The 12,203-nt window shown below is 32.3% G+C and overlaps 1 protein-coding gene across 2 annotated transcripts; it reads left to right on the forward strand.

Moving 5' to 3' along the window:
- Window positions 1–902: 902 nt before the first annotated feature.
- LOC107927732 (cytochrome P450 CYP749A22-like) lies at window positions 903–3,161 on the forward strand. Of its 2 annotated transcripts, XM_041088080.1 has the most exons (5): window positions 904–1,307; window positions 1,395–1,607; window positions 1,686–1,918; window positions 1,993–2,371; window positions 2,509–3,161. In XM_041088080.1, exons 3-5 carry the CDS (start codon window positions 1,689–1,691, stop codon window positions 2,947–2,949), a joined length of 1,050 nt encoding a protein of 349 aa, XP_040944014.1. In that variant the 5' UTR covers window positions 904–1,307; window positions 1,395–1,607; window positions 1,686–1,688; the 3' UTR covers window positions 2,950–3,161. The 2 variants fall into 2 exon arrangements, with proteins under 2 accessions (XP_040944015.1, XP_040944014.1); XM_041088081.1 differs by having other exon boundaries at window positions 903–1,307; window positions 1,395–1,918.
- The last annotated feature ends 9,042 nt before the right edge of the window (window positions 3,162–12,203 follow it).

Consider the following 12,203-nt stretch of genomic DNA (forward strand, 5'->3'; position numbering starts at 1 on the left):
CCATTATCCATATGACTTTTATAATGGCTTAACCATCAATAATTTTTAATTTTTTTACTAATATTATTTATATTAAAATATGTTAAGAAAACACTTAAATAAATATTTCAAATTTTATATAATTAAAAAATCTTTAATTATTATTATTTTTACAAAATTAAGATTATATATGAACTTTTACTTTATTATAATTATATTCTTTAAATTTAAAGCTGGAATAAATAAATTCGATTATCAAAACTATTGAAATTCATTACTTCAACATCTACACAATTTTTACTGAACCAAGAAATTCTAATTGAAATAAAATATTAATAGGTTTACAAATTTCGGTGATAAAAAATCTCAAGTTAGGTGACATAACTACAAATTTTCAAAAATAAAAGGACCAAAAGTGTAATTTATTTAAAAACATGATTATTTAAATAGTATATATAACGTCTTCCCTTTTTCTTTTTTCCCTTTTTATAGAATATAAAATATATATTTGATATATAAAATTCAAACGTGTTTCAATATATATAAAACATGATTATTTAAATATTTTAAAATTTTAATAAGAATTTTTTTATATATTAAAATATTAAATATATTTTCAAAGGATAGTTTAAACAATTATATTTAATTATATCAAAATATTCAAAATTTATTTCAAATTTTTAATACTTTATATAATATAAAAGATGCAATTTCATTATTTTAATAGTTTATATTTTATCATTTTTGAAGGATTAAATTATAAAGGGTCTAAATGGAAAATTTTCCATTTTAAAGACAGTACCCTGGCACCTGCCACCACTGATAAGTTCAGTTAGTCAACAATAGCTAGAAAAATATAATAATAAAAAGTAGTGACTGAAATTTCATGGAGATCATTTAAATCATTGTTACAATAAGCACTTGAATATGAGAGGATGAATGAATAATTGGGAGCATCTCTTATAATTTACAAGTAAAAAGGACAAAATAACGTCAAACATGATATAATTACTCAACGAACATCAGGTTGTAATTCAGAAGCAAGAGCAGAAAAATGGATGGCTTGATGAAGTTTGTAATTCTTGTCCCATGTTCTTTCTTCCTCGTAGCTTTGATAAAGTTCCTTTATGATTACTTGTGGATACCTCTCCGTATACAGCATATACTGAATTCGCAGGGAATCAAAGGACCTCCTTACAAATTCATCTACGGAAACAACGATGAAGCTACCCAAATGACAAAGGAAGCATTAAGCAAACCTATGGCCTTGACGCATGATATATTTCCCAGAGTGCAGCCACATATTTACTCATGTATCAACAGATATGGTAAGATCTGTGCATGTTCTTTCACTATGGTTTCAATCTTCTAGTTTTAAGAAAAGATGAACCTTTTTTTGTTTTTTGTTTGATTAGGGAGGAATTTTCTTTATTGGGACGGTGTCCGACCTGAACTTATGATTTCAGAACCTGAACTAATTAAAGAGGTTTTGAAAATAGTGAAAAAACTTTTCCCAAAAGGAAGCCTACATTTTCATTAACAAGCTACTAGGGAACGGACTTGTGACAGTGGAAGGTGAAAAGCAGCAGAAGTTGGCGAATAACATTTTTCATGGGGAAAGCTTAAAGGTAAACCCCTCGAAATATATGGATTAGATGTAAACTAATGTAAAAGAATTTTACATTATTGGAGAATTGTTTGGGCAGGAAATGAGACTAGCAATAATTGCTAGCGTTGAAACAATGCTAAAGAAGTGGAAAGGCCAAGTAGGCAAAGAGATCGAAGTGTTCCATGAATTTAAATTATTGACTACCGAAGTGATCTCGAGGACAGCTTTTGGTAGCAGTTACTTGGAGGGGGAGAAGATTTTTGAAATGTTGAACAAGTTGTCAATAGTTCTGAGCCGAAATCTTTCCAATACTGGAATTCCCTTATTCGTGTATGTTGCCTCTAAGCTAAACTGATCCCTCAAATTTTCCACGACGTAGACCTAACCTTGGTTTGCTTTTACAGCAAGTTACAGAAACCTTCTGATATGCTAGAGGCAGAAGAACTTGCAAAAGGAATACAGGACAGTGTGTCGAAGATTGTGAAAACGAGAGAAGACAAAGTTGTGAAGGGAGAGGCTGATAATTTTGGCATTGATTTTCTCGGATTACTTATAAATGCCTACCATGATACCGACGAAAATAACAAACTTTCATTGGAAGACTTGGTAGATGAGTGCAAAACATTCTACTTTGCTGGACAAGATACTGTTAATTCCTTACTTGCTTGGATGGTCTTACTTTTAGCAAGTCATGGAGATTGGCAAGAGAAAGCAAGAAGAGAGGTGATGGAGATATTTGGTAACCAATATCCAAATTCTGAAGGCCTTTCTAAACTCAAAATTGTAAGTAAACTGTCGAACCCTTTCAGTACATTGTATATACCAGGCATTTAAATCAAAGTCATAAAGGCTTCTAGTACATAAAAAATCCTGGTCTATACTCTTTAATCTACTCTGACATATTCCTATTCTGCAAAGAGATGACCATGATTATTAATGAATCTCTAAGATTGTATGGTCCAGCAGTTGGCCTATTGAGGAAAGGTGGAAGTGAAGTTCGGTTAGGAAATCTAGTCTTGCCTGCTGATATAGATATTCTTATTGCAAATGTTGCACTTCACCATGACCCTCAACTATGGGGATATGATGTGCATCTTTTTAAGCCAGAGAGATTTGCCGAAGGGATTGCCAAAGCTACCAATTACAACACAGCTGCATTTTGTCCCTTTGGATTGGGACCTCGAACTTGTGTTGGTACAGCCTTCGCACTCATGGAAGCGAAGATTGCAGTCTCCATGATTCTACAACGCTACACCATTTCCCTCTCCCCTGCCTATGTCCACGCGCCAGTATCTATTATCACCGTTAAACCACAACATGGAATTCAAGTAACACTCGAGTCACTGCATCACGATGCTTAAACTACACTGCAGCTAAGGGCTCAGCGTTCAACTCAGTTTGCTCATGTATTCACCTTTTAAGAGATGACATTTCATAGGATCGGGGGCTTTTGCATTAGCAACCACTTCCTCATTCTGAAGTTATGCGCTCCTTCATGCATAAATAACTGCAAATATCTGCTCATTTCCAAGATGGTAAAGCATGCAATAAATGTAAACGAAATACAATTTATCATTTTAATAGTTTATATTTTTTCAAGTTTTTAATAATTTAATCAAAATTTTATTATTTTTTAATGTTCAAGTTCGGGCCCAATTCATATTTTAAATGAGATTAATTTTGATACGTAAACTCATTTTTCGAGCATAATATTTTCACTCAAAATATAAATAGATAATAATTATTTAATTTATGAGTAAATATATATTAAAAATGTATTAATAATAGAAGTAATTAATAAAAACCTACTTAATCTTTCAAAAAGGCCTCTCAAAATCAACTATTTGACCAATATACTCATCACTCTGTTCTTCAATTTAATTGTTTTCTCTATACTTTTTGTAAATGTAAACTATCTAACTGGAAATTCAATTTGCCATCAACATGATGTAATCCAACATGTTTTTCTATTTTCCAAACAGATGACCATGATCATCAATGAAACTCTAAGATTGTATGGTCCGTCAAATGGCCTGCCAAGAACAGAAGCAAGAGAAGTACAGTTGGGAAAGTTAGTCTTGCCTGCTAATATAGATATTCTGTCTTTAAATATTGGACTTCACCGTGACCCTCACTTGTGGGGGGATGATGTGCATCTTTTTAAACCACAGAGATTCGCGGAAGGGATTGCCAAAGCTACCAATTACACCGCAGCTGCATTTTTCCACTTTGGATTGGGACCTCGATCTTGTGTTGGTATGACCCTTGCAACCATAGAAACAAAAATTGCTCTCTCCATGATTCTACAACGTTACACCATCACCATTTCCCCTGCCTATGTCCACTCTCCAATACCTATTCTCACCATTCGACCACGACATGGAATTCAAATAATACTTGAGCCGCTGCATAGCTGTTAAGAACTAGGGGCTTAATATTGTTGGTTCGTGTATTCACTTGTAACAGATGACATTCAATGTATTTAAGGTGTTACAAACTTAATAAAAAGAAAGAGGAATGAATTACTGTGTGAAACAAATAATATTACTTCTTAATTTTCATTGGGTTAGATAACCTATTTATAATAGAAACTAGATACACAAATAAGGAAAGATATGATATGAAATTGTGCTATTAAATTAGATACAAATAAGGAAAGATATCGTATGAATTACTTATGCAAGATATCACATTAACATCCCCCTCAAACTCAAGGTGGTGTTGTAGATCTTAGTTTGAGTTTGAAAACTAAGTCTTGAAATCTGATGGGAAGATGGCTTTTTGAGAAAATGTTTCTGATCTGAGCCAATAAGGAGACAGAAGCATGGTGTATGTGCCCTAAGTAACATGATGTCATACAAATGACAGAGAAAACCATCATCATCAAAGAAAACTTCAAGGACCAAAAGAGGAGGAATTATAACCGATCACAGAGGTGTTAGTCACTAATGAAAACATTAGTGCTTATGATCCCTCATACCAAACGCCTCCATTTCCATTAAAAAACCCTACTTACAAAAAAGGAGATAAATAGTGAAGCATGACACGGAGCCGAGCGTCATTGATCAGCTACTGGAAGACACCGTAAGAGAGCAGAGGCTCTCTTATTTAATAAATTATTCTCATCAAATTCACATAAACATAAAATATAATTACTTTAATAATAAAAGAAACGGCTTTTATGAGTAAAAATCATAGATTAAGAGCTTATTTAACTAAAAAAAATAGGTTGAGGGCTTGTTTATTAAATAAAAAAGTGAGTTGAAGAGGAATAAAAAGAAAATAATAAATAAGGAGGGCTTAGAAAGCAATTAGTCATATTTCAACTTTAGTGTGCCACTCGCACAGCGGCAGCAATTCACTTTCAAAATTTAAAATGTTAAATTTGCACATCATGTCCTTGAAACTTTAGATCATTACATTTTAGTCCTGTGCCGCCAATGAGAATGGCACCATTGGTGCTGCCAATGAGTTCCCCTCCATCAGTCTCTCCTTTTTTTTTTTGGTATATTTTGGTAAATAAAAAATATAATATTTTAGTATTTTTTTATTTTTTTATAATAATTTGGTAAAAAAACCCGAGAATCGGTTTTTGCTTTTGTTTTTGAGATGTTGATATCTTTGACAGCCTTTTATGACTTCGCACCATCCACCTCACCTTTTGTTTCTGTTTCCCATGCTTTCCCATTTCTTCTACCATAAAAACCACTAAAAGGAATGGGCTAAAATGTCAAATAAACCCTTTAAAAATAAATTTAAAGAAAATCAATTAAGTCTCTCATAGTAAAGTGCACCAAATTGAGCTTTTTAAATCACAATTTGCACTCAATTAATCCCTATTTTGTAATATTTGTTAATTTTGACTTGGAAGACAAGGATGAAATTTACTGTAAGGCGGCTTATAATAATATGTCTGACTTTTACTTTCACCGTTAATTTTGATTATCACTTAAATTCAAATTTAAATTAAAACAAAAGCGACAGGATGGATTAAATAATGGGGAATTTTTCCAATTTTAGATGTGCATTAGTATGGACGGTTAGATGTTTTAAAAGCAGAATAAAATTGACACAATATATAAATATGAAGGATTAAAGTTACTATTATGTAAATTTTAAAAGTTATTATCGTTAGTCAACCGGTAATAAAAAAGATAAAATTAAATAATTGAGTAATCAAAAAAGAAACTTATTAATAGTTAGATAATTACTAATGTAATTATTCTAACATTAAAATGTATAAAAATATTAAAATAAAAATTTGATTGAACTGATAAAAAAATATTTTATAGATGTTAGCAACATGTACTCAAATCTATACAATTGTAACTTTTTATTTATTTTTATTAAAATTAAAAAATTATATAAATTACAAATAATGTGAAATCTTAAAAAAAATGTGTTTACAAATTTTGATTATTAGGCTTTTTCCTGGTAACAACCTTTTTCAAGTCAATTTGAACTAGAATTGTCATCATCCGAACTTGCCACAGATTGAAATTTGTCTCACCCGATTAGGCAATAAGTAAAAAAAATAGTAGAATAAATTGAGAAATTGAGCACACAAATTTAACGTGAAAAAACTCCTCCAAAGAGGATAAAATAAACTACGGACAAAGATAATTTTATTAAAATGACAAAAGAATGAAGAGTACAAAAGATGGAGATAAAAACTAAACCCCGAAAACCCAAAAACAAAGAACCATCAAAACATAAACACAAAATCTTTAAATGTGTTATGAGTTCTAATCTCTAATAGGTGTATTTTCTAAGGTTGTATAATAGTCTATTTATAGGCTAAATTCATAGGTCAAATAATAATAAAATAATCTAGACTAATCAGAGTTTGATTGAAATAAATAAACTGAGTTTAACTGAAAGATTATTTCTCAAATTTGACTGAAATAGGAGTCATACTCAGCAGACACAAATAAGGAAAGATATGGTATGAATTACTTATGCAAGATATCACATTAACATCCCCCTCAAACTCAAGGTGGTGTTGTAGATCTTAGCTTGAGTTTGAAAACTAAGTCTTGAAATTTGATTGGAAGATGGCTTTTTGGGAAAATAGTTGCGATTTAAGCTAATGAGGAGACAGAAGCATGGTGTATGTGCCCTAAGTAACATGATGTCATACAAATGACCGAGAAAACCATCATCATCAAAGAAAACTTCAAGAACCAAAAGAGGAGGAATTATCACCGATCACAGAGGTATCAGTCACTAATGAAAACATTAGTGCTTATGATCCCTCAAACCGAATGCCTCCTTTCCACTAAAGACCTTACTTACAAAAAGGAAGAGAAACAATGAAGCACGAGACAGAGCCGAGCATCTTTGATCACCTACTGGAAGACACCGTAAGAGAGTAGAGGCTCAGAGCCACCTTAGACCAATCAAAATCAACCACCAGCAACATCTATCCCAAAACAACACTCAAACAATGACTAAATCGTTAAAGGTCTTGGATCTGACAGAAAAAATAGAAAAATAACAAAAGTAGCATATGGAGGCTTTAGGCACCACCACCCATCCACCATCTGGGAGTTGCAGTAAAAAACTCACAAAAAATGGAACACTAGCATCAAAACACATCGGTCCCTCTTTAACAAAGGTTCGCTTGTGAGAGGAGAAAAAATTATATAAATAAAAGAGCCACGAAAGCTCAAACAAGGCCCCCAAAAAGTGTTTTTAAATCAAGAGGACATAAAAAAATAGAGCAGAACAAAGAGACAACACCCCAAAAGAGATTATTAAATCGAGAGGATGACATTAAAAAACAGAGCAAAGCAAGGAGGAGGAGGACCAATCACCGACAACAAGTGTTTAGCCGCTAAACCGAGAAACAAAATATGACCTAGAGTATCAGGCAACCAAAGCATGAGAAACAGGAATTTGAGCATACAATGATACAAAGAAACATAACCTCCAAACTCTAATCATCATTCAAGAACCTCAAATCCCTCGCTCCGTTAGCTTAAAACAAGGTCCCAATGCCACAAAATAAACCATTAAAACATGGAAATCCACATTCTCTTGATTTTTTACAACATGAAAACTAAGGGTGAGTATTCGATCAAGTCGAGTTAAAAAATTTTGAGTTAGTCGAGTTGAATCCTATTTTAGCAACTAATATCAATTTGAATTTTTTAGACTCGAATTGAGTCAACAAATTTCGAGCCAAGTTAACGAATCTTATTATTTATGCTAAATGTTATGTTTACATGGACCTATTATTTAATTAATAGACGAAATATAAGATTATTTAACTATATAAACAATATAATAGTTTTGCCTTTTAACTTAATGAGTAAATATTTATCAAAACGACATAGTTTTATCTTTTCTTATTCAGATAACTCGAATATGAATTACACAATTCATATTCGAGTTGAACCAAAAAACTTAATTTTTTATTTGAGTTTATCTTAATAATTGAATTACACAATTCATATTCGAGTTAAACCAAAAAAATTTAATTTTTTATTTGAGTTTATCTTAATAATTGAATTAACTTAAATAACTTGAATCATTTAATTTAAAATTTAAAGTTTTTACCAAATTTTTGAATGAAATCGAATTTTATTCCCCTAATAAAATTCTTTATTTCTTGTTTCAAGGACAATAAAGTTAACTTAAACCCCCGTTGAGCGTTCTTCTGATATTAGCCATAACAAAATTCTTCTATCCGTTGCCACTTTTCAACGTCTAATCACTTCTTAAAATTCTACATCACAAAGCTTCCTTCTCAATCAAATCACTAAGAGCACATCTCGAGTTCAATTAGGTCTTCAACGATCACCCCATGAGTGCAGTTTGCTATAAACCCCACTTTCATCCCCCAGAGCCTACGTAGATATAGCTACCTCCCTCAAGATTCTTAGAGCAAAACAAGGCCCCCAAAAAGGGTTTTTAAATCAAGAAGACATCAAAAAATAGAGCAGAACAAAGAGAGAACACCTCAAAAGAGATTATTAAATCCAGAGGATAACATTAAAAAATAGAGCAAAACAAGGAGAACGACGACCAATCACTGACAATAAGTTTTTGGCCGTCTAAATCGAGAAACAAAAATATGACTTGAAGTAACAGGCAACCAAAGCATGAGAAACAGGAATTTGAGCATACAATGATGCAAAGCAACATAACCTCCAAACTCCAATCATCATTCAAGATCCTCAAATCCCTCGCTCCGTTAGCTTAAAACAAGGTCCCAATGCCACAAAATTAACCATTGAAACATGGGAATCCACATTTTCTTGACTTTTTACAACATGAAAATTAAGGGTGAGTATTCGATCGAGTCGAGTCAAAAAATTTTGAGTTAGTCGAGTTGATGAATCCTATTTAGCAACTGATATCAATTTGAATTTTTTCGATTTGAATTGAGTCAACAAATTTCGAGCCAAGTTAACGAATCCTATTATTTACGCTCAATGTCATGTTTACATGGACCTATTATTTAATTAATAGACAAAATATAAGATTATTTAACTATATAAACAATATAATGGTTTTGACTTTTAACTTAATGAGTAAACATTTATCAAAACGACGTAGTCTTATCTTTTCTTATTTGAGTTAAACCGAAAAACTTAATTTTTTATTTGAGTTTATCTGAATAATTTGATTAACTTAAATAACTTGAATCATTTAATTTAAAATTTAAAGCTTTTATCAAATTTTTTGAAGGAAATTAAATTTTATTCGCCTAATAAAATTCTTTATTTCTTGTTTCAAGGACAATAAAGTTCACTTAAACCCCCGTTGAGTGTTCTTTTAATTAGCCATAACAAAATTCTTCCATCCGCTGCCACTTTTCAACGTCTAATCACTTCTTAAAATACTACATCACAAAGGCTTCCTTCTCAATCAAATCACTAAAAGCACATAACTCGAGTTCAATTAGGTCTTCAACGATCACCCCATGAGTGCAGTCTGCTATAAACCCCACTTTCATCCCCCAGCGCCTACGTATATATAGCTACCTCCCTCAAGATTCTTAGATTCTTGTTTGCTATATCCTTGTTTGAAAATCATAAACATTCAAAAGGCCTCTCAACAATTCAATCATTCCATACTTTTTGTATTCTGAAACTTCAATTTTAATTTAAATAATACCAGTTAAATCAATTAACAAAAATAACATGATTTTCTTCGTAAATATTATATAAAACTTGTAAGTCAATGTCACGTCACGTATTGCGTAACATTTAGCCAGTGTTGACTGATTGCACCCATTAAAATATCCATAAATATTAAAATTTTGTAGGTCTAATTTAACTTTTGTAACTTCAATGAACATCAGCATTAGCCATCATTTTTTTATCAGGCGGAGTCTGTGACTGCCGTATAGGGGCAAACACTATTATTTAATGATGAAGTCTTAATTTTTTCTATTTTCAAATAATACTTGAAGTCTTCATCAAAAATATTTAAAAAGTTTAAGTCCAAAACCTATTTTGAATTACAATCTTTAATAATTATTATAAAATTTTGAAATAAAAATAAATAAATGATAATTATTTAATTTAGGAGTAAATATATATTAAAATTTTCTTATTAATAAATATCTACATACAATAAATATATTATTACGCGTAATGTGATATTAACATATAATATTAAAAGAAATTATGTTGTTTTTATTAATAAATTTAGCAGATATTTTTTAAATTAAGATTGAAACTTTAAAATACAAAAAGTATAAAAATTAAATCTGACTATATTAAAAAATAAAATGGTGGGTTTGTTGATCTTATTGGTTTTTAAAGTTCTCAATTTTTGACATTAAGACATTAATTAATCAACTTGGTACCAATTTTGGGCGTTACGAGGGTGCTAATCCTTCCTCGAACGTAACCGACTCCCAAACCCGTTTTTCTAAATTTCGCGGACCAAACTCGTTGTTTTAATAAAATTAAATTGTTTATTAAAAATAACCACTTTTCAATGTGATCCGATCACACTTTATCAAAAAGGATTAGTGGCGACTCCCACTTTCATTTTCATTTTTCAAAACCCAAGTTGACCCCGTTTTCATAAAAAAATTGGTGTCAACAGCTTGGCGACTCTGCTGGGGACCCAAAATAAATGAGTCAAGCCATGAGTTGATTACTTTTTGTCTTTTCGTTGAAATTTGAAAACTTGATTTAAATATACGATCCTTTTATTGCATTTCATTCGTCTTTATTACAATTTGCATTGTTGTGGTTTATAATTCCTGTGTTGATTTAAATTTCGGTATCCTTCTGCATTGCATTGCATGACCTTTGGTCACACCCTTTTAAGTGGGAGTGAGAAGCTACTCCTTCGTGAGGTTTTCACCTCCGTGCAGGATAGTGGATCGCTTTCGGGATACATTTGTACCTATATCTTTGTGAGATTTTCATCTCCGTACAGCCATAGGGAAATGTATTCCTCTGAACCGAACTCGGTCTATATGAGCCTATGATGGGTGAAGATCGAGGAATCTACTGGTTCGGGTACCCTTACTTTAGAACCAAACCACATGTAGAGGACCTTAGGATCCCACCCTAGGTAGAGCCACTTCAAACCCCTGGTAGTTACCCGAATAGGTGTTCTATTTATTCTTGCTTGCTTTTACTTTGTACTAACCTGTTTTCTTTTTTGTTATGATTGCATTGCACTTTTATCATAAAAAGAGGTGTTGATTCACGTTCAGTTGTTAAATAGAGAGCTTGTCATAAGAGAATGGGTTTCTTGATAAAGTGGATGATAATACGGTTGTCTGAATATGGCCTAAGAAAACGTGATAGTTTACTGGAGGACTACACGACTATTGCTTCATTACCCGAGGATTCAAGATGACAAAGATTATTCGAGAGCCGCTGAACTTTCTTAAAGAGGAACCGACAAGCATCACGAGGATGAGTGAGTAACGAGTCACGGCCCGGATCAAGCAAAAAGGAGATAGAAGAGACGTCCTTTTTGAAGAGTTCGTGAGATTTACCTTAACGCTCGAATAAAGAAGAGGATCGAATGTCTCCACCTATGAGGGCAAAGCCGTATATATATCCGCTTTATGTAAAGAGATTTATTTTCTAGTAAAGTTGTTATAATAGAATTGAACCAAGAATCAACGTCTCTTTTTTGCATTCATTTCATGTATTTGTATTACATGACATCATATGCATTAACGACTATTAAAATACCCTAATTGAATAAAATTATTTTAGTTAACCTGGAAAACCAACACCTTTACGGTACTCGGGCAAAATCGAAGAACATGGATCAAAGAATGGAAAGGCTCGAACAGCTCCAAAAAGATATGCAAGACCAAATGCAAGAGCGGCTAGAAAAAATTCAGCAAGATATGGCAGAAAAGATGCAGGAGTCCCAGAATGACCTGATGGCTCGGTTAACGCAGCAGTTAGCCGGGGAAAAAGATAAGGGAAAGGAACCTATGGTTAATACTGAAGAAGGAAATAATGAAGGACCCCTCTACCCTCCAGGTTTTACCCCTCCACACGTTCAAAATCCCCCGTTACAATCAGACCTCAACAATTTCAGACGGGTACCTCAATGCCTATGAACTTCCAAATCAGAGTAGGCTCTAATCCCGGAGAAAACCCTACCAATCCCATTGTCC

Source organism: Gossypium hirsutum, chromosome D02 (assembly GCF_007990345.1).
Source record: "Gossypium hirsutum isolate 1008001.06 chromosome D02, Gossypium_hirsutum_v2.1, whole genome shotgun sequence".
Taxonomy (NCBI): Eukaryota; Viridiplantae; Streptophyta; class Magnoliopsida; order Malvales; family Malvaceae; genus Gossypium; species Gossypium hirsutum.